This window comes from Physeter macrocephalus, chromosome 19, assembly GCF_002837175.3.
Source record: "Physeter macrocephalus isolate SW-GA chromosome 19, ASM283717v5, whole genome shotgun sequence".
NCBI lineage: Eukaryota > Metazoa > Chordata > Mammalia > Artiodactyla > Physeteridae > Physeter > Physeter macrocephalus.
The window spans coordinates 7,392,113-7,415,983 of NC_041232.1; the positions used below are offsets into that span (position 1 = coordinate 7,392,113).

Sequence of the window (23,871 nt, forward strand, 5' to 3'; positions counted from 1 at the left end):
TAAATCATAATGGAAAAGAATATGGAAAAGAAGGTATATATGGAGGCATATACATATATATGTATATATAACATATATATGTACATATATACATATATACACACATATATGTATATATATACACATATATACATATGTATACAAACATATACATGTATATGTGTATATGTATGTATACATAACAAAATCAGTTTGCTGTATGCCAGAAACTAACACAACATTGTAAATCAACTATACTTTAATAAAATAAATTTTTTAAAAATTTGAATTTAAATGATGTTAGGTGGAGGATCCTCAAAAAAACTAAAAACAGAGTTGCCATCTGATCCAGCAATCCTACTCCTGGGCATATATCCAGACAAAACTATAATTCAAAAAGATACGTGCACCCCTATGTTCATAGCCATACTATTATTCACAATAGCCAAGACATGGAAGCAACCTAAATGTCTATCAACAGATGAAAGGATAAAGAAGATGTGGTGTGTGTGTGTGTGTGTGTGTGTATATATATATATATATATATATATATATACACACACACACACAGTGTATACTACTCAGCCATAAAAAAGAATGAAATAATGCCATTTGCAGCAACATGGATGGACCTAGAGATTCTCATACTGAGTGAAGTAAGTCAGAAAGAGAAAGACAAATACCATATATCACTTATATGTGGAATCTAAAATATGACACAAATGAACTTATCTATGAAACAAACCCAGACTCATAGACATAGAGAACAGACTTGTGGTTGCCAAGGGGGAGGGGGATAGAGGAAGGGAAGGATTGAGAGTTTGGGGTTAACAGATGCAAACTATTATATAGAGAGAATGGATAAACAACAAGGTCCTACTGTATAGTACAGGGATCTATATTCAATATCCTGTGCTAAATCATAATGGAAAAGAATATGGAAAAGAATGTATATATGGTGGCATATACATATATAGTATATATAACATATATATGTACATATATACATATATACACACATATATGTATATATATACACATATATACATATGTATACAAACATATACATGTATATGTGTATATGTATGTATACATAACAAAATCAGTTTGCTGTATGCCAGAAACTAACACAACATTGTAAATCAACTATACTTTAATAAAATAAATTTTTTAAAAATTTGAATTTAAATGATGTTAGGTGGGGATGTAGTTCCCACTTCACCACAGTTCCCCCAGCTCTACATTACCTCACACAGCCCCAATTCCCATTTTATGATACTTGCCTGACCCTGCAGGAGTCAGTTTGCATCCTCTCTGTTCAAGGCAACCCGTCCCTTTGCCGAGAAGGAGTGTGAAGCCCAGAGAGGCTGGGTGACAGGTCCAGGGTTGCTCAGGGATCACTGTCAGGGCACAGAGGAGGGAACCCAGGGGGTACAGGGATCTATATTCAATATCCTGTGCTAAATCATAATGGAAAAGAATATGGAAAAGAATGTATATATGGTGGCATATACATATATAGTATATATAACATATATATGTACATATATACATATATACACACATATACGTATATATATACACATATATACATATGTATACAAACATATACATGTATATACTCTCCGCAACTAGAGAAAGCCCGCGCGCGGCAACGAAGACCCAACGCAGCCAAAAATAATACATAAATAAATAAATAAATTAATTAATTAAAAAAAAAAGTCTACCAATAGCTGGAGAGGGTATGGAGAAAAGGGAATCCTCCTACACTGCTGGTGGGAATGTAAGTTGGTGCAGCCACTATGGAGAACAGTATGGAGGTTCCTCAGAAAACTAAAAATAGAATTACCATACGACCCAGCAATCCCACTCCTGGGCATATATCTGGACAAAACTCTAATTCAAAAAGATACACGCACCCCTGTGTTCATAGCAGCACTATTTACAATAACCAAAATGTGGAAACAACCTATATGCCCATCGACAGATGAATGGATAAAGAAGGTGTGGTACATATGTACAATGGAATACTACTCGGACATAAAAGAATGAAATAAAGCCATCTTCAGCAACATGGATCGAACTAGAGATTATCATACTAAGTTAAGTAAGTCAGAAAGTGAAGTAAGTCAGAAAGAGAAAGACAAATACCATATGATATCACTTATATGTGGAATCTAAAATATGACACAAATGAACTTATCTATGAAACAAACCCAGACTCATAGACATAGAGAACAGACTTGTGGTTGCCAAGGGGGAGGGGGATAGAGGAAGGGAAGGATTGAGAGTTTGGGGTTAACAGATGCAAACTATTATATAGAGAGAATGGATAAACAACAAGGTCCTACTGTATAGTACAGGGATCTATATTCAATATCCTGTGCTAAATCATAATGGAAAAGAATATGGAAAAGAATGTATATATGGTGGCATATACATATATAGTATATATAACATATATATGTACATATATACATATATACACACATATATGTATATATATACACATATATACATATGTATACAAACATATACATGTATATGTGTATATGTATGTATACATAACAAAATCAGTTTGCTGTATGCCAGAAACTAACACAACATTGTAAATCAACTATACTTTAATAAAATAAATTTTTTAAAAATTTGAATTTAAATGATGTTAGGTGGGGATGTAGTTCCCACTTCACCACAGTTCCCCCAGCTCTACATTACCTCACACAGCCCCAATTCCCATTTTATGATACTTGCCTGACCCTGCAGGAGTCAGTTTGCATCCTCTCTGTTCAAGGCAACCCGTCCCTTTGCCGAGAAGGAGTGTGAAGCCCAGAGAGGCTGGGTGACAGGTCCAGGGTTGCTCAGGGATCACTGTCAGGGCACAGAGGAGGGAACCCAGGGGTCCTCCCTCTTAGCCAACACTCACATCTGGAGTTGCCAAGATGATCAGAAGAAAGTGCCCCCTGCAAGGGTTCCTTTTTTGATGCTAATGCTGGTGGTGGCCTGGCTTTGGGGAAGTATTTCTGCTTAAATGCTCCAGTTTCCTGGATGGGCTGCTGCATCGTGTGCTTTGTAGTGGAAATGAAACCCCATCCCATGTTGAGATGAAGGTTAATTGAATATTTGATGCCTGGAGGGGATGAAAGCAGGGTTCCCATTTTCCTGTTTCCTCATCCAGGCCTCTAACACCAAGGGGAGATGTGGGTCAGTCTTGGTGAAGCAAAACCACCCATAAGGGATGCATGCTGTGAGGAGAGGATGCTGAGCTGGGCAGAAGGGAGGGGACCACAGACCATGTCTTGGGGTATGGAGCTGGAGGACCTTCAGCAGAAGCCAGGATATCAGGAGTTGATTTCCTCTTCTCCTGGCTGAAGACTGAGGTGGTTTGCCCAGCAACTTCTGGTGGTGGGGTGCTCATCAACTGGGACCATAAATTTATATTTGTCATGAGGGCAGTGGGGAGCCATGGAAGGCTTCCTGGAGGAAGGAGCTTTAGAATGGGGTTTCCTACCACCAAAAAACTACTAGAGCTCATCAATGAATTCAGTAAAGTTGCAGGATATGAAATTAGTATGCAGAAATCTGTTGCATTTCTATACACTAACAACAGAATATCAGGAAGAGAAATTAAAGAAACAATCCCATTTACCATTGCATCAAAAAGACTAAAATACCTAGAAATCAACCTACCTAAGGAGGCAAAATATCTGTGGTCGGAAAACTATAAGCCATTGATGAAAGAAATTGAAGATGACACAAACAGATGGAAAGATATACTGTGTTCTTGGATTGGAAGAATCAATATTCTTAAAATGACTATACTACCCAAGGCAATTACATATTCAATGCAATCCCTATCAAATTACCAATGGCATTTTTCACAGAACTGGAACAAAAAATTTTTAAATTTGTGTGGAAACACAAAAGACCCCGAATAGCCAAAACAATCTTAAGAAAGAAGAATGGAGCTGGAGGGATCACAAGTCCTGACTTCAGACTATACTACAAAGCTACAGTAATCAAAACAGTATGGTACTGGCACAAAACCTTGCAAATAATTTCCCTCTCGCTAGGCTCCTCTGCAAAGCCAAGCAGCACCCAAGTTACGCTTCCCAGACAAGTGGGTTTCTACTTCAGGCTTGAGGGGAGAGCTGACCCCCAGGCTGCATCCAGAGAGGCTCTTCCAAACTTGGCATCCCCACTGTCCCAGCCACGTGTCTGGGTCTGCTGGACAGCCCTTTCTTCTGCTTTTCTAGCCACCACTGTGTGTCTCTGTCCCCTTCTCCTGATACCTGGGGAGTTAGGGCAAGTTCTGGATGGAGCATCTAATAGGTACCCCCACTGAATACTGGAAACAGCCACACAGCCAGGTAAGTCCATTCATGACAGCATTTCTTCATTCAGCAATATTTTCTGAGCATCTACTGTGTGTCAGGCTCTGTGTTAGACCCTGAAACAGAGATAAATCAGACCAGGTCCTGACTGCAAGGACCTTCTGGTCTAGTTGAGAGAGATAGATAGGAAAATAAACTACTGTGGTACAGAGTGTACATGTTATATTTCCCTCCTCCTCCTGACCATACTAGCCATTCGGTCCTCTGAAAATGCTGTGCCTGCTCTTGCCACAGGGCCTCTGCATACTCTGTTCCTTCTTGGATGAATTCACTCCAATTCATCCTTTAGTTCTGAGCTTTGTCAGATCCTCAGGGAAGGCTTTTCTGACCTTCCTCTTTATATCAAATCCGTTATAGAATCTCATGGCATCAGGCACCTTTCCTTACAGCGCTTAACAAAGCTCCATCAATGCAATTCCTCACTTAGTGCCTGTTTCCTTAGGCAACTGACTTTCCTGAGGATAGGAACTCATTCTGGGTACGTATGATGTTGTCACTTCCTCACCATAGGGACGCCAGTTCTTTGCACAGTCCCTGACACGCAGTAGATGCTTAATATTGGTTGAAACAATAAAGCAGGAGCAATTTCTTCCCCAACTGGCTGGCCTGGGGGGTCCACCCATCAAAAACACTCACAACTGGATATCTAAGAAGATCCGTTTCTCCTCCCCTACGTGGATCTTCCAGACACAATCTTCACCTTCCACGTAGGGCTCTGGCCAGTTTGGGGACAGCACCACCCCGGCCACGGCAGAGAGCTCCCCACCACACATGGCTGTAAAGACACAGACACACACACACATTATTCATAAGGAAGCAGATATGGTGTAACAGTTAAGAGTGTGGTCTATGAAGTCAGACAGTCCATACATGTGTGCGCGGAATGATTAAATTAGGACTGGCCACCTGCCTCCTTTAGCTGAAATTTGGCAAAGGTGGGGCAAGGACATTGTACTATGGGTTCTGCATCCACGGATTCAACCGACAGGGGATCAGAAATACTTGAAAAAAAATTCCAGAAAGTTTCAAAAAGCAAAACTTGAATTTGCCACTCACCAGCAACTATTCACATAGCGTTAACATTGCATTTAGGACATTCCCATAGCATTTATATTGTATTTACAACTATTTACATAGTATTTACACTGTATTAGGAATTATAAGTAATCTAGAGATGATTTAAAGTATATGAGAGGATGTGCCCTTTTATATAAGGGGCTTGAACATCCACGGATTTTGGTATTGGGGGCACGGGGGTGTGTGCCCTGGAACCCGTACCCTGTGGATACTGAAGGATGACTGTAGTTCTTTCAGGACGAAGGACAGAGTTCAAAGTTTCAAGTGCATCCTTAATAGCCCTCCCCTAGAGCAGGGTGAATAGTGACTAGAGATGGTACATTCTAGTCAGATGGACCTGGGTTCGAGTCTTGCCTCTGCCACCAAAGGCTCTGTGACAAGGCATGTAATAAGCTCCTGGAGCCTCAGATGCCTCCCTCTGTAGAGCAGGGAGAAACACCAGTGTTGACTTCACTGGGTTATTCTGAGGCTTAAGTGAGCTCATGGATGTCAAGCACAGCACAGCGCCTGGCACAAGGTAAGCGTTCAGTAATTCTTAACGTTACTGTGGAACGCCCTGGCTCTGAACTGGAAGTGGAGATGTGGCCGCACCTGGCGCCTGACCCTTTAAATTTCACTCCGTGTTTACCGCTTTGGAAAATTCTCAGTGTGGCAGAGGCCAAAGCGCCAATAAATTCCGCTCTGTTAAACCAGCACATTTAATACAGGGGTCAATCCCTCACCACGGCAAGGCTGTGATTTCACGCCAACCACCATCCAGGTGGCGGCTGCCAGGAGCCAGGGCTCTGTTCATTACTCCACATTCCCCACATGGGTCCAGGCTCGGGGTGGCTCAGTGGCCTTGAACATGGAGAAATAGGGGAGGGCAGGGCACTGGAAGTCCCCGTAGATGAGGATTCCACACAGCTGACATTGTCCAAAGGGGCTCAGGGCACAGGTCTCTGAGAACAGAGAGACCCAGGTTCCATTCCCACCTCTGCCAATTACCCTCAGTGTGTCCTGAAGCATGTCACATCACAGCTTGTTTCCTCATCTGTACACGGGATCAATAATAATATGCACCTCACAGGGTTGTAGTGAGGATTAAATCAGATAAGGCACAGAGTGCCTGCAACACAGTTTTTTCCACTCCTATTAACAACTGTTATTATCATTATCATTAATTAGACTCAGGGCTGCCATGTGCTGTTGGGCGGGTTGTGCACTGCACATGTCTGCATAGCACAGGCAGGAGCTGAAATCCATGCAGCGATCTTCTCACCAAGCTGTGCATGATGGGGCCCTGTGCCTGGAGGAAGAGGCAACTTTTCAATTTTATCCATTTTGTGATTTTCTCAAGGACCAGCAGCAAACCTGACCCAAAGGAGGGTGAGCTCCAGAAAGGATTCTACGCCTAAAATTGGTATATAAGCTGGGCCTTGCATCTGAAGGGGTGGAGGGCTCTGGGGTGCCCTGGGAGGAGGGCTGTGACCCACTCACCTCTGCACAGGGGCTCTGTGTCGTTCCAGTATGGGTCCCGCACGTTGATGCACTCAATGATGGCTGGGCCCTGCTCCAGAGAGTGGCCGGGGTCGCAGGTAAACTCCACTATGGTCCCGATGTTATAGGTCGGGTCGGACGTGGTGAAGTTCCCGTTCTGAATGTAGGGCTCATAGCAGTGGCCTTTCTCAAAGGCTGGGGCCAGGACACAAAAGAGGGCAGCCGCTCAAATGAGTCAGGGGTGGCTCACAGGGCTGTGTCTCAGAAGCAGGGGCCCCTCTTGCTGTTCAGGGAAGCCCCAAGGGAAACGGGTACCAGACCCCACATTCCAGTTCCCACTGACCTGCTGAGGGCCCTTAGGCCATTCACTTGGCCTCTTGGGCCTCATTATTTTCATATCTAAAATGGGAACAAGAACCTCTGCTCTCCCAACTCCGCAGAGGTGGCCTTTGGAAGTCCAAGAGTCACTCCAGCTACGGCTTCTCCCCGATCCTTTGCAGGTCAGATTTCTACCTCCCATGACCCGGCCCCGCCATGCTTCCCCTGCTCCCACGCTGCCACCCCAGGAGACGGGGCAGCCTCCGGGACCCTCACCCTCGAACCGGATGTTGAAGGCTGAGGCCACCCGCCCCTGGTCAGATGTGAATTCGATGCAGATGGTGTGGCCGTCACTCAGCAGGCCCTCAAAGGGGACATTCTCGGTTTGGAGGGAGTCGTAGAGAAGGGTGGACTTGTTGGTCAGCCCACTGTAGACCATCATCCTGGCAGTGGGGAAGGAGACAAGAGCCAATATGAGGTCTTCTCGGGCGGCTGATGCAGAGCAGTGGGAGGTGTGTGCTGTGACCACCCGCTCCGGGGCCTCAATCCCAGACTCACATCCCGATTTCACCCCATACTCGCCCGGACACTCTGCTTCATCTATTCGAATTTGTCTCCCTTTCCGTACAATGCTTGTCCCAGGCTCATGGATAGATTCTGAGCTCTTAAGGAAAGTGCTGGGTATGATGTAATGACCAGATGAATTAATTAATAGATACTGATTATTATTACTAATTGAGAAGCCGGGATGATTGGGCTAATATCATTCCTGAAACACTGATATGTATATAATCAGACAGAGTTCCGACTTTAACTTCTGAGCTGAGTGACTTTGGACAAAAACACTGCACCCCACTGAGCCTCTGTTTCATCTGTAAAATGGGTACAAGCACACCTACACCAAAGAGTGTGGGGATTAGAGACCATGGATATAAAGTGCGCAGGACAGAGCAGGTATGCAAGTCAAGTGACCAAGCACTGGACCCCTACTAGACTCTGTCACTGATTTTTATCTCCTAAGACCACCGTGCCTGGAGTCAGGAGTCCCAATTTCTAGTCCCCAGTTCCCTACCCACTGAGCTTACAGAAGTCTCAACACATCTTGTGCCTCAGTATCCACAACCATGAAAAGAGGGATCACAATGTCTTTCCTACCTATCTTATAGGGGGACTGTGAGAATACAACAAGATAAAGTGTCCTGAAAAATGAAAGGCATCAGACAAAATGTTGGTATTCATTTTTACTGTTATTAAAACCCTTTGGGGACTTCCCTGGTGGAACAGTGGCTAAGAATCCACCTGCCAATGCAAAGGACATGGGTTCGAGCCCTGGTCTGGGAAGATCCCACATGCCACAGAGCAACTAAGCCCATGTGCCCCAACTACTGAGCCTGCGCTCTACAGCCCTCGAGCCACAACTACTGAGCCCACGTGCCACAGCTACTGAGTCCACGTGCCACAGCTACTGAAGCCTATGCGCCTAGGGTCCGTGCTCCACAACAAGAGAAGCCACCACAATGAGAAGCCTGTGCACCGCAAGGAAGAGTAGAGAAAGCCCGCATGCAGCAATGAAGACCCAACACAGCCAAAAATAAATAAATAAATAAATTTATTAAAAAGGAAAAATACAACCTTTGGCACTTGGCTCTTTGCTAGCCTTGGTATTTTTAAAAAAGTTACGTAAAAATGGGGAAGAAACCAGTATACAAATTGGATCACTTATTTTTCTGGACTCATAAACAGGCATTTTTAATCCTTGGAGTTCGTTTTTTTTTTTTTTTTACTGTGACCCACAGAAAGGATTTATCATATGAATTTCTAATGTCAGCAAAATGCATAAATGTTAGAGTCACAGTCTGTTCATTTTGCCATGTGTCCACTGGGGCTGGGATGAGGAGGGGGCTGAGGTAGAGGCCAAGGGCCATTCCGAGAGTGGGGAGGGGCCTCTTCACAATCTTCTGATCCCTGCTGATTTTGTTGTATCTTGGGGGCCATGCCCCAGGACTCCTCTTTCAGAGAACCAATGCCTTTTGCTCTAGAGCAAATTCTCAGGATCTCAAAATCTCTAGTCAATTAATCTTCCAAAAATAGCAATTTTCTACTTATGTTCTCTAGAATGTCTAAAATAGTAATAAAAATCTATACACAGTCTATGGTCAAATGGGTTTGGGAAATGCCAGGTTAAATAAAAATTAAACATTTTTTCCCTTGCAGGACTTGTCAGTGCCTTTGCCAGCTAATGTGCATTAGCACCTTCCAAGACAGAGACTGTGTATATATTGTCTCCCAAACATGTTTGACCAGAGAACCCACCTTCTGTGCTGCATACTATGGGACTGGAGTTTAGAAAGATTTCATTTTGGGGGAAACCACCTTTAAAATCTTTCTTCATTTCTCTCCTCTACTCAAAATCCTTCCATGGCTATCTATAGCTTATAGAAGCAGCCCGGTACCCAAAGCCCTTCAGAAGATGATCCCCATTTACCTCTACATCTTTGCCCACCCCCCACTCCTATTCTCCCTGCTTGGGCTACTCTACCCACTCACTGTATTTTGGGTTCCCTGATCGAATCTCTTTCCAAGGTTTAGATCAGGTCCCATTTCTTCTTTTCTGAAATTAATTAATTAATTAATTAATTAATTAAGGGTCTTCATTGCTGCGTGCAGGCTTTCTCTAGTTGTGGTGAGCAGGGGCTACTCTTTGTTGTGGTGCGCGGGCTTCTCATTGCAGTGGCTTCTCTTGTTGCGGAGCACAGGCTCTAGGCGTGCGGGCTTCAGTAGTTGTGGCATGCAGGCTCAGTAGATGTGGCTCATGGACTCTAGAGCGCAGGCTCAGCAGTTGGGGCGCACGTGCTTAGTTGCTCCATGGCATGTGGGATCTTCCCGGACCAGGGCTCGAACCCGTGTCCCCTGCACTGGCAGGCGGATTCTTAGCCACTGTGCCACGAGGGAAGCCCCACACCTTGTACTTTAAAGCAGTGATTTATTGATACGGACTTGTTCAGGATAAAGCTGGACGACTTGGAAGGAAGTAGACTCCAGAGTTGGGTCGCTTATTCAGTTTTCTGGTATTTTCTCTCAGAATCCTTTCCTAGAGGTTAATGGTCTAGGTTTGAAGCTTCAAAGAAGCCAGGACACTATATAATTCTAAGATCAACATCGGACAGATTCCAGAATTCTAAGGTGCTGACATTCTGTTGGTGCCCTACCCATATCCCCTCAGTACTCATTCCTCACCCATTTTCGGCTGGCTTCCAGAGTCTCTGAGAATCAGCCAGCTCCAAGGGTGGCAGGCAGTGTTGGGGAGTCAGTGTGTCCAGGAGCACGCCTCCTCCAACACGGATGGTGGGGGTGGATAAATACCCAGCTCCCTCACCCTCCGATAGGAGCGCTCTGAGCCCTGCTCAACACAGCTTCCTGGAGGCCCACAGTAGATAGAGACCCAGTTGTCTCTGCAGTCACCTGCCTACTAATACATACTGGATCTACTCCCTTTCCTTCTCTGCTCATTTTCCTGGTGCTTTCTAAGATCAGTTCCCAAACAAACCACTTTCTCTCACATCTTTGTCACTCTGTCTGTTTCCAAGGGAACTCAACCTAAGACAGCAAGTCTAAGCGGCTAAGACCCTAATTTTCTAGAACATTCCAGAATATTCTAGAATAAGTTCTCAGAGTTTTCAGATTCTGGATTCTGTGCATATAACTTAGCATCTACAGACATACTCTTGGTTAGATGTTGTCTTGTATCTTCTCTAGTTCCTTCTTATACGTAAGTCTGGTTTTTCCATCTCAACTGCCAGGAACCAATGTTTCCTACTTCTCTCCTGTTCTCCATGGAGCCTAATACATGATTGGGCACAGGGCAGATGCTCAGTAAACATTCCCTCCTTGTTCAATTGCAGAAAGGGATGTGCAGGAGAAGGGATGAGGCAGTTCGAGGTGGGGGAACTGGATTCCCTTCTTGCCTCTCCCCCTACCCTGCTGTGTGACTACGGTAAGTCCCTTCCCCTCTGTATGTCCTAGTTTCCTTATGTGTAAAAGGAAGAGATCAAAGATGATGGTCTCTAATATCCCTGCCACCCTCCCCAGCTCTTCCTTTCTTGACGTCCATGAGGCAGCATTTTAGTCCTTTCAAGACTCCAAATCCCAAGCCACGTTCTAACACTCTGGGAAGGAATGAGGCTGGCTGGGGACCCTCAGAGTTTTACCTGTCCTTCTCGTGCAGTGACAGCCTCTCAAAGTGCAGATGCAGCTTCTGGCCCTCTGGAGCTTCAATTGTCCACATACAGAACTGGCTCCCATTGGTACTTCCAGAGTGACTTGGGGACAGGACGCGGCCGATGGTGGCGTTGTGCACAGCCCCTCCACAAGGGGCTGGGGTCAGAGAGTAGGGGTGGGTGGGCAGTGAGAGGATTGCAGAGAGAGACAGAGAGAGAGAGGAAGTGAGGGTTTCATCCTTTCCCACTCCCCACCCCTTCATGGGAGGAAATAGGCTGGGGAAGAGAGAAACCATGGGAAAAGTCCCATCCTCCTGAGACAGGTTCATCCTGTTTGACAGGAGGTCTAATTCCATGATTAGAACCATTGCCATGTGCGTTCCATGGCGGGGGATGAATGGCTGTGATTTAAGGATTCTTCCAGGCACTGGCTGTGCCCTGATTCCTAATTACAAAATGGTAATTAAGAAGGACATAAATAGGCAGTTCTCAAAAGAAGAAATACACTTCTATTACTTAGTAAGCACTAAAAAAATACAGCCTCACTAGTAATAAAAGAAATGCAAATCTAAACTATATTCTATCTTTATCCACCTAATTGGTCAAGATAAAAAGCAGCAATAAACTGGAAAGCTATCTCCAGTGATAGGAAATGGTCACTCTCATCCAGCACAGGTTAGAATGCAAGTTGCTGTGGCCTTTCAGGAGGGCAATTTGATGAAAAATCTGGAAAATATGTTCAAACACTTTGACCTAGTAATTAAGGTTCTGGGAATTTACCTTAAGAAAAGATTTAGAGAGTTTCACAAAAATGTATGAATGAGGGTGTTCACTGCCAGATTGCCTCTAAGAGCAAAAAACGAGAAAGAACATGAATGTCCGCGTACAGATGCTTGGTGAAATAAATGCATGTCAGTCATATAGTTTTAAGAACCATGTTCTCAGAGAACTTGAGAATATAGGAAAATATTCACTATATTTTAAGTGGGAAAAAAGAAGCTAGAAAATGGTCCGCTATATCTATTTCAATGAGCTATATGCAAGGGTCAATTGAGACCAGGAATATAAAAGTGATTTGCTACTGTCTTCAACACTTTCTTGGATTTTTTTTTTAACCAGAGCCATGTATTACTTTTATCATAAAAATTTAATAAATATTAAAAAGTGATTTGTGAACTAGGAAGAGTTATACAAATGTGGGGAGGTAGTCTTATTTTTAGGAGACATTTGGTTCTCATTAAATGTTTGCTGAATGACTGCACGACTAATAAGGACTTGCACTGATGAGAAAGGCAGATAGCTCCCTTCTCTGCTCTGGACTCTGCTGTGACCTACAGCAAAGACACTACCAAGAAGTCCTGTACAGTAGTTCTTTCAGGACCACGGACAGAGCACTGGGACGCAGGCTCTCCAGCTACCTCTCCCGAATCCCCATCCAAAAGCGAAGGTTCAAATCTGGCCAGCGCCACTTATCTGCTGTGGATCTAGGGCGAGTCACTGAAGCTCTCTGAATATCTAGGTCACTGTAAAATGTTAATAATAATTCCACCCTCTTTATGGGACTGTGGTGGTTAAGTCAATGGAACACTGCATGTAGAGGGCTTGGTGCTGTCCCTGGCACAGAGTAGGTGCTCAAAATGTAGCCAGCATTACTGCCCCATAGCTCAGGAGCTAAGGAGATGGACACTGTCCCTGGTGGGGGGCGCCGGCCACCTGTCCTCCCCGAGCTGCCACTCATTTGCGGCCTCTCTGCTCCCATTCCTTGCTAATATTATTAAGCCGACTGATGACTGGTTTCAATTTGCCAGCCGCGGCTCCCCATCCGTCTTTCTTAGCACAAATTGAGGCTTAATTCCTCTCTGATTTCATACATAGATAAAAATTAACGTGAGGGAGGCATGGAGACCAACTGCCCTATGGTTTGAATATTTTGTCTTTGTTAAAAAAAAAAAGAAAAATTCTGAAGGGCCTTGGGGGAACGATACCGCAACAATTAAATCTGAGAATTTATCATCAGCTCTCATTTGCATTTTGAATTCTACTGACTATATGAATGCCTGGAGGGCAGAAGTGATGTTTTCTTATTCCCAGTATTCTCCTTGTACATTCTCCTTTACATGGCCTGGCACAGAGTAGGCGCTCAGTTTAATGTGGGCAGCCTACACTCTCCTGGCCATGGTCAGGACTTTTGAGAATCTAATAGAGATTTGCTCTCTTGATAACTGAGGATGGTCAAGGTTATGGCCACTGGGGCAGACAGAGTGTGGTACAGAGTGCTTCTCAATCTATAATGTGCACATGAACCACAAAAGGAGCATTTTAAATGTAGATTTTGATTCACTTGGTTTTGTATGGGGCTTGGGATTGTGTATTTCTAATAAACTGGTCTGCAGATTGCACTTTGAACAGTGAAGATGTAAGGAAAAGAGCTCAGGAGAGAAGGGTTCTGGACTCAGTTCAATTTCTATCTGGTGACTTTGAGGGAGAAACTTCACCTCCATGAGCCTCAGTTTCCTCATCTGTAAAATGGGGATAATTGTTCCCACCATGTAGGATTGCTGTGAGGATTTATCAGAACCCTGGCATATGGACTGGGCTCAAAATATGGCAGCTGTCATATCCAAAGCACAAGCAACAAACAAAAATTACACAAATTAGACTTTGTCAAAATTAGGGACACTATCAAGAAGTGAAAAGACAACCCACAGAGTGGGAGAAAATATTTGCAAATCACATATCTGGTAAGGGTCTAGTATCCAGAATATAAAAAGGACTCCTACAACTCAAGGAAAAGACAAACAACCAAATTTTAAAAATGGGCAAAGTACTTGGATAGACATTTCTCCTAGAAGATATACAGATGGCTAACAAGCATATGAAAAGATACTCAAAGTCATTAGCCATTAGGAAAATGCAAATCAAAATCACAGTAAGATACCTTCACACCCACATCATTATATGGCTATAATAATAAAAAGAAGACATGGAAAAATAAGTGCCGGTGAGGATGTGGAGAAACTGGTACTTTGATACATGGCTGGTGGGAAAGTAAAATGGTGCAGCCATTGTGGAAAACAGTTTGACGGTTCCTTCAAAAGTTAAACGTGGTATTACCATATAACCCAGCAATTCCACTTTGGGGTATACACCCCAGAGAAATGAAAACATAAAAACGTGCATACAGACATTTACAGCAGCATTGTTCCTAATACCCCCAAAGTGGAAACAACTCAAATGTCCACCAATGAATGAACAGAGGAAATGTGGCCTATCCGTACCGTGGAATATTATTCAGTCATAAAAAGGAATGAAGTTCTGACAGACGTTACAACACGGATGAACCCTGAAAACACTATGCTAAGTGAAAAAAGCCAGATACAGAAGATTACATATTGTACGATCCCATGTATAGGAAATGTCCAGAATAGGCAACTCTATAGAGACAGAAAGCATATTGGTGGTTGCCAGAGGCTGGGGACAGGGAAAAATGGGGAGTGACTGCTACTGGGTCCAGGGTGTCCTTTTGGGGGTAATAAAGATAGTGGTGATGGGTGCACAAAATTGTGAAGGTACTAAACGTCACTAACGGTCAATTTGATCATATAACAAAACTTTAAATGGCAGCAGCCATCTACGTTTGGAGGACTCTCCTCACTAAGGTCAATCTTAATACCCTGGGGGCTGGTCTCTTCCCTCTTAAGTGGACCATCCGTGTTTGGTCTGGCTGAGGCTGGCATGTACCTGAGCAGATGGGTTCCCGGCTGCTCCAGTGGGGCTTGGAGGCATTGATGCACGTCAGTGTCGTGGCACCCTGGAGCTCGTAACCCAGGCGGCAGTGGAAGTGGGCCACCCCACCTGAGTGCAGGTCCATCACCACGACGTCCCCGTAGTCGGGCCGGCGGGGAAAACTGCAGCTCAGCATGAAGGCTGGGAAGAAATGCAGGGCCAGACAGTCATCTCTCAGAGGGGGAGATAAAGAAGGTGACCCATATCCCGGGAGTCAGTTTTTTGCTGAGGAGAAAAGATGAGGCCCCTGAGGCCCCTGGAGTGCTGGAGGAGGGTATTTGTGTGACTCGAGTTGATCACGTGGTCTGAGACTGCCAGATGAGCACTTTTTTCTAGGCTCAAAGCTCCCCACCCTGCCTAACCAGAGACAGCAGGTTTGGGGGGACGTACGTGTTCCCATCTCTCCCTGGAGACAGAATGGCCTTCTCCTTGAGCACAGGAGGGACAGGATCACCCAGGTAGGTTAGTCTCACCTGCACGAACAGCTTAGGTGTCTGATAAAAATGCAGGCTCTTGGACCAGAGTTAGAATAACCAGTTCTTCAGGAAATGCCCAAGATATGAAAGCTTGGAAACAACTGTCCTGGGAGGTAAGGGCTTGGGCTCTGAGGGAGATGGATGTGAGTTTCCATTCTCTTACTCCATCACTCAGAAACTGCGTGACCTTGAGAAAGTGACACAGTGCCCTGAACTTCACTCTCCTCTCTGTGATCATCCCTGTTTCACAGGTGGCGGTAAGGATTACATGTGAAATGCCAAAGAAGAGCCTCCTTAGCCCAATATCTGGTGCACAGAGCTCACTGGATGGGGTGGTAGAAGGGTGTACGTGACCACGTCGAGCTCCTTGAGTTTCATTTTCATAAGAGGGTGCTGAATCCATCCTAGCTCCACCACTAGACTATGGTCTGACCTCTCCTGCAGCCTGGGATGTCTGCATTCCCGGTTCCCATGAGGAGGACCAAATTCAAGCTCATGGCTCAATGAGCTATTTTTTCCATTTTTAAATTAGCAAAGACAACAGACGGTAGTCTGCGTATTGAGAAGGTGTGAGGAAACGGACACTCCTGTATACAGTCACCCATCTGTTTCAGAAACACCCAAGGGGAAATTTTTAAATGAATTCTTTTTCCAGACATTTAGTCAATGTGACGTAAATGTGGATAGCTTTCCATCTCCCAAAGTGTGGCTAAGGGCTCCCCTTCCCCGTCATATACTTGGCAAGTATCCAGGGGGAGCTCCTGGTAAGGGATGTAACCCGAGGTCTTGGAAACCGCCCAGGAGGTGGGGAAAATGGGATGACATTGAAATGAGAGAGAGAAGGAAGAGAGAATGGGGGTGGGAATGAAGAGAGGGAGGGGAGGAAAGAAAGATATGAAGCAAGAAAAGAGCGAGGAGAAAGGTGAACAGAAAACAAAAGAAAGGAGACTAGAAACAGACAAAAAGGAAAGAAAGAAATCAGTGGAGAAGAAGAAAAAAGACAGAAGGACTCCGGTAGCAGAGGCTCTTTCCTAGAAACCCATGGACTCTCACGGGATTTGTGTGTCAGATTCAGGAGACATGAACTTGAATGGGAAAAAGGGGCTTGCTTTTTCTCATTAACGTTTCACTTAACAATGATATTTCTTTCAATCACAAATGTAGGCAACAACCTGTAACATAGTCACAGAACCTGTGACTTTGTCACCAAGAGAAATCATAGATATTTTCATGTCAAAATGAATATCTTGACATATTTCTTACGCTCCTTTGAAATTACAGTAATTATCAGAGCCACCGGGAAATATTATTTAATGTGTTAATAAAGAAGCACATAGATTATGATATCATAGATGAAAACAATATTTTGACAACTGCTATTAAATATGAATGGCTTCCTTTTGAATTGTATATATTTTATGTTCTTAAAAACACAAATCTAAAAAGGGGTTCACAGTGTTACCAAACTGCCAGAGGGGGTCCCTGGCACAAAAAGGGTGAGAATCCTTGGCTCCAGAGAGAAAGGGAGACAAAAGCTACATCTCAACAGCCTCAGCCTGATCTTACCCTGGTAGTGCAGCTGGAAGGTCCCAAGGCCATCATCCTGGAAGGTCCGGAAGTAGACGGAGATGGTGTTGGTGGGGCTTCGGATCACCTGCCCCTCTACCAGGAGGGTGTGGTTGGCCAGAATGGTTAGGGAGGGGCCGTCCACCCCACGGATGGAAAGCAGCTCCCCCTCGGACAGGTTCACACTCTTCACCTGGAGACAGGTAGGGGTAGACAGAATCGGAGTCATGTTTGAGACAGGGCATCTGTTAGCCCCCTTATCTGAGGTCCCATGAAAGAGGCTTCTGGATGCTGGTAGCCGAGACAGAGTCTTCTGGAGCTGGCAGGTGGGGGCAGGGGTTTGATCAGCTTGTGCCTGAGGTCCCATATCCAGGGAGACAGAAGGCATTTCACCAGAAGGTAAGCTCCAGGGAGGCAGGAAACTTTCCATGCTGCTCAGGGTCCCCAGGGCCTAAAATCGTGCCTGGCACATAGTAGGTGCTCAATAAATCTTTACAGACTGACTGAATACATTCTTGCTCTTCTGCATAAACTGGTGAGGGTGTGGGGGGCCTCATCTCTAGGGCTTTCTCAGGCCCACTTTCTTATCCTCCTCAACGGTGGCTTCAATGGCAGAGCCTCCTCAAAGCTCCATGTACTTGGTTTGCCAAGTCCACTTTCCAGGCTTGGGAGAGAAAGAAGGGAGATACTTTACTTGCAGACAAGGATGCTGAACAAATGGAGCGGGGGTGGGGTGGGGACCTTAGTCAGTCCCCAGTTCCCAAGATGGGTATTTCTGCTTCTCTTAGTGGGGCCTGGGACCCCAGATCCTTGCCTCTTGTGTAAGCAAGGCAGGCATTACTGACAAGCCTTTCCTCTTTCAGGCCATACATCTTACTCTCTTTTCTCTTTGATGAACGCCTACTCATTCGTCAAAGCCCCACTAAAATTACCCTTCTCCGTGAAACCTTCCCTAACTGCCAAGGAGCTTGCCTGTCTCTCCACTGTGATTCTACAACATCCACTATGAACATCTACTACAGACCATTGGGAGAAGCATCCAATGTCTTTCATGTGTGTCTATCTCAATCACAAAACGGCAGACTCCTTTAGGGCAGGCACTGCATCAGTTTTACACACCACCCTGTCCCCCATTGCTGTGACTGGTACAGAGTAGGTGCTAACGAAGGAATTCTACTGTGCCTGATAAAAAGCTCCGTACAGTATTAGACAGAGTGGGTCTCTTCAAGTGGAGGTAAGCGTTCATCAAGTGCCAGAATCAGCTGGACTGAACTTTTCTCCAGGTTGATTCCATGAACATTTACGAAGTACCTACCATGTGCCACATGCTGTACTAAGCTCTGGACACAAGTTCTGCCGAGAGGCTGACCTTTCATCCTCGCTATACAATCAGAAAACCTTCCTAGAGTAAAGTTCTGCTTATGTCATGCAACTGACTCTGCTTAAAATCTTCTGGTGGCTCCTTACTGCCCATGAGGAAAAAGCACATGTCCAGCCTCTAATCTTGGCCTGGAAGGGTCTGCCACCACGTGGTACTGGCCTCCATTTCTGGCTTCACTTCCACACTTTCTTCTGCGGGACAGTGAACTGGACGGTTCACCACTTCCTGGCATGTCATCTTACTTCATATCAAAAAGTGCTTCTAAAGATGGGGAGGTCGGTTGGGGATGGCCTGGAGCTAGGGTGGGGATAATTGGTAAGATGCATTGAGTGCCCGTTCTCTCTCCCTTAGGCTCTGGATGAATGCGCTCTGTGCACTGTCATATTTATTCCTCCCTGAAACTCTGTAAAGTAGCAACATTTTCATCTGTTTTACTGATGGGGAAACTGAGGCTCAGAGAGCTGGAGTCCCTTACCCAAAGTCATATAGCATTAACTGGTAGAGCTGCGACTTAAAACCCAGATGTTTGAGCACTATGCCACCCCGCTTTTCCATTCTTAGTTTGCAGCCAAAAGTTTATGAATCAAATGAGCCACATGGGGCTTCCATGACTATGTGTGTGTTTGATAAGCAGGCTCTCAGAGGACTTTCCTTCTGGGTGTAATGATTACAATTTATCAACACATCCCCTTCCCTCCATGTGTGCCAAGCTATTTCAGCTGTGCCCTGAGTTGGGAACTCCTATTCATCCACCAAAGCCCAGCTTAAATTGCCCCATTAGGGCAAAGCCAGAACCAAACTGGTTAGGATGATAAAAACAAGCCTGACTCAGACAATCCTTCACAGACTTCCTGCTGGAAGAGGCAGCCACTGCAGGGCACCTTTCCGGGGTTACCTGGAGCTCCACCCCATAGCCAGTGTAGACTGTCACGTTGTACGTGCACTCCAGGAAGTTGCTGAGGGGCAGCGGTGGGTAATCACTGGAGTCGATGTACCCTTCAGGATCGGAGAAACTCACACTGCAGAGAGCTGGAGGAAAGCACTGTCATTAGGACATGGAGAACAGCTCAGATGTCATCTCTCAGATGGGCTGCGGCTGGAACAGGGCCTCAGGGGCACCTGTGTTCTCCTGTCCCCACTCCTCCCACTGCTGTTCATTCTCCTTCAGCTCCAGAATCAACAGGATAATCAAAGAGCAGCATCTGACACAGAACGATAACTTCCTACATGCTGCTAGGCACCTCAGCGGTCTACAGGGGTGACCCCGCTCATCCTCGAAGGGACTGATATTTCATTCTCATCTCAGAGGTAAGTAAAGCAAAGCTCAGAGAGGGTGCGCATCTGGGCCAAGCTCACACAGCGAGCAGGAGTCAAACCTAGAGCTCATACTCTTTCCTGAGCGGCCACATTGCCTTTGTCCAAAATCAATGTATGACTGACAGCTGATGTCTCTCCTCTGTGTTTGAAGATGGAAAAAGAGACAGAAGAAAGACTGGAACACAGACGTGCATTTTATCAAGTTCATGTAACGGTAAAAGCAAAAGCACCTTGAAAGGCTAGGGCCTTCTAGGCAGACAAAAGGATTCTGTTCCAAGATGAAAGGTTTTGAATCCCGCTGTTTAGCTGTGTGGCATTGGGCAGGGTACTCGATGTCTTACGGTCTCAGGGGTCTCATCTCTAAAACAGGGATGTTAATTCTGGGCCACAGGGTCAGGCTCATAGCTAGGGCTCCATAGATGGTAACCAATGGTGGGACGTGGACCTCCCCGGCCCCCCTCTCCCATGCCCTGCACACAGCAGGTGCCTCATCGCAGTGCCGGGAGGGCTGGAGGGGTTGGGGGCTGCACACCTGGGGCCTGCTCGGTGGTGATGACCGTGGTGGTAATGATGGTGGACGTCGTGGTCTCCTGGCTTTCCTCCGAGGCTGACCCGGTCAGCTCGTTCTCACACTTGTCCATCAGGCTCATGGGGCTGGCATCCCCTGGGGGAGCCTCGTGGGCCTCCTCAGGCACGGCGGGCGCCCCGGGGTCAGGGCTCTGGGGGAGCGTGTGGGCCACCGGCGGCTGCGAGGTGAAGGGGGCGATCTGCAGGGGCGCGGGCGTCGTGGGGACTGCACCTTCCTTCCGCTCCAGCCAGAGGGGCTCCTCCGAGGACAGCGACAGTGGGTGGGTCTCCTCCCCTGCGGAGGCCACGGGGTCCTGGTCCCCAGGTGGGCGGGGCTTCTCCGTGGCAGAGGAGAGGAGACCCAGGCCCGAGGATGCTGGCTGGGACGCCACCCTCTGCACGGCTGCTGCGGTGGTGGCCTTCGGCCTCAGCTGCTTCCTGGTCAAGTTCACCTGCTTGAGCGAAGGCGGCTTCTTCGTGGGGGGTAAGGCATGCCTGGTGCCGGGTTCCTCCGGAAGCGGAAGCAGCACGGACGTGGCCGCGGAGTCCTCAGGTGCGGAGGGGACCATCCCTTCCAACTCTGGCTTGCGAAGCTCGTCCCCTGACTGCGCTGGATTCAGAGGGGCCGTGGTCACTCTCTCTTTGGGGGTCTCTTGGCTCAGACTGCTGCTCCCCAGGGCTTCCGAGGGCAGAAAGTAAGTACCTGAAGGGCCAGCATCTCCCTCCAGTGGCGCATCTTGGAAAGAGAACGGACACCAGTTAGCTTGGGGCCAGGGGCTTTAGGTCCTTACCTGGCAGACTCTGAGGGTGGCCCTCCCGAAGTGGTACCCAAGACCTGCTAGGATGCTGGTACAGGCCAATCAACCAATGTGGGGCTGCCTCCTTTCCTTCCTTCTTCGCTTCCTTTCTTACTTCCTTTTCCCAACCAGGGAGACTGGGGTTGATCATGGCCAGCCTGAGCTAAGCATTAGAGGTACAGAAACCAAGGGCACAAGAATTTCACAGTCCAGTTACATATGCCCTGGGAGGGGGAATAAGAAGGTAGAAATAATCATATTTGATGGTGAAAAGCGCTTAGAAAGAGAAAAGCTTTGCGTGCGAAGAGGACAGGCCCCTAACCCAGTCTGTGGGGCAGGACCACCATGTACAGCTGGGCAGGTTGCTCACTGCACAAGCCTATCCCACTAAGAGGATGAGTGGGGCTGTAACCAACCCATAGTCTCTTCTCTAAGCTGTGTGCCCTGACTCAGGGCTATATTATCCTGGGATTGGGGGAGTTTGATTTTTTTTTTGTTTGTTTTAACTAAATAATGTACAAGTGACCTTGTGGGAAACACACGAAGATCTGAGGATCCAGAATCATGAGGCAGGTTGAGAACAGAGGGATGTGGGAAGACCCGAGGCCTGGCTGAGGTGAGCGCAAAAGAGGAATGAAAGAGAACAGGGGACAGAGGTGGAGGGTGATTAGAGAGAGAGCTGGTGAGGTAGAGAGGTCGGGGCCAGGCTCTGGTGGGCCTTGTATGTCCTGCTGACTCCTTGTGATTTATTTTTGTCTTGAAAGGAAAACCACCTAATAATTTTAAATAAGGGCTGGCCCAGGCTACTGTTTAGCAGAATCATGCCTGAAAACAGCTGCATTTACTTGAGACCCAGTTCTGCCAACTGCAAGCTGGCAAATGGATCTACCTCTCTGAGCCTCAGTTTCCTCAGCTGTAAAATGGGGCTATTGTCCCCTATTTCATAGGGTTTTCATCGTTCAAGAGGTTGATTATGGAAAGCATAGGTACATGTACGTACATGTGGGTCCCTCACCCACAGAGTGCCTGGTATGTATCCGCTGCTGTATCCGTCACCGTTTTTTATACTCTTGTCATTTGTAATCGCGCCCTCAGCAGCGGGCTGGAGCAGTCAGAACGTTCCCGATGATGATCTTGAGATAGAGAGGAATTACGTCCTGGGGACAAAGGACTGATAGCTGTCCTTGTCAATTTTCCGCAGAAAGACACGCACTCAGCCACAGTCTCAGGTCCCTTCAGCACTATTTAAATTTATTTCCGTAGCCGCTGGAAAGGCTCTTTTACTTTCATGGAGTCGGCGGCAGCAGTGGCTTAATCTATCTAGACTGCAACAGTGTGCAACTGGCATCAACAAATATTCCTGTTGTGTAACACCGATTACCAAGCCAGTGTACATTCCAGGCCGACGATGGCACTGGGGCCAGATCCGACCTGAGGACAGATCCGGGTCATTCAGGTGCCAGGCAGGTTTCCTGGTCCAAGGTGGGAGGCGTTGAGGCTCTGGGGTTAGACCTGGGTTCAAATCCTGCCTTTGACAGTGACTAGCTGCGTGAACCTGGGCAAGTCCATTAAGCCTCTTTTGTGTAGTAGAGATACTCCATCTACCTCACAGAATCAGATCAGTTGTGGGCCTGCTTGAAAGCTGTGACTTTTATGCTCAGTCACTTTTATCAAATGACTGGTATCGACCATCTTTGTAGACTGTCAAGTGAGAAGGTGGTAAGACAAAAACCATCGAGGGTGAGGGTTCAGGACACCTGGCTCCCAAGACCCAGCTGTGGTTTGATGCACAGAGCTTGGATGCAACCAGGGGTTGGGGGACCCGGATAGTGGTCCTGTCTTGGCCACCACTCCCCATCATGACTGGGTGGGTTTCCTCTTCTCTCTGTGTGTCAAATGGGCAGCCAGACTAGATAAAATCTAAGGGTTCTTCCAGCTCTGACTGTTGATTTTTTTTGAAACAATCAGGTAATTGGCAATTATTCTTAGAGCTTGTTGGTAATCTTGCTAAAAAGGGCCAAGTGACAACCTCAGTCCTGACACTAGCCTGTGAGTTTTGTTGGGTCCTGTGGCTACGTTAGTTTCAGCCAGTCTTTTCACAAAAATGCCCCCTTGATCACAAGGGGCTGGAGGAGAGAGAGGAAGTGGAGGAGAGAGTGAGAGAGAGAAATACTTGGAAAACAATTTGTGTCAAAGGTGATAAAAGATTACAAATGACAGAAAGCACATCAACGTGCCTTGGCTATAATAAGAGTGATATTTATAACATTTTATTTCTGATCACTTTTTTGAGTGCTGAATATGTGCAAGGGCATGTGCTACACGCTTTGTAGTCATTACCTCACTTTAATCTTTCTCACCCTTATTAATTAGAAATCATTATTCCTATTTTACGGATGGGCCAATGGAGGCTTTGGGATATTAAATAACTTTCCAAGGTCACACAGCAAAGCTGGGTTTCAAACCTTGGTTTTCCGGATGGCAAAGACCACGCTGCTGGCCTTCAAGAAATATGGA

The 23,871-nt window shown here is 46.2% G+C and overlaps 1 protein-coding gene across 1 annotated transcript in view; it reads right to left on the reverse strand.

Moving 5' to 3' along the window:
- SEZ6L (seizure related 6 homolog like) overlaps positions 1-23,871 on the reverse strand; it is an 86,606-nt gene that overhangs the window by 58,243 nt on the left and 4,492 nt on the right. Inside the window, exons 2-9 of the mRNA XM_007101929.2 lie at positions 20,523-21,293; positions 19,569-19,702; positions 17,293-17,485; positions 15,206-15,391; positions 11,456-11,621; positions 7,524-7,690; positions 6,930-7,124; positions 5,010-5,148 (exon numbers count right to left, since the gene is read on the reverse strand). Coding sequence (XP_007101991.1) covers positions 5,010-5,148; positions 6,930-7,124; positions 7,524-7,690; positions 11,456-11,621; positions 15,206-15,391; positions 17,293-17,485; positions 19,569-19,702; positions 20,523-21,293 — 1,951 coding nt within the window. The remainder of the gene's footprint in view (positions 1-5,009; positions 5,149-6,929; positions 7,125-7,523; positions 7,691-11,455; positions 11,622-15,205; positions 15,392-17,292; positions 17,486-19,568; positions 19,703-20,522; positions 21,294-23,871) is intronic.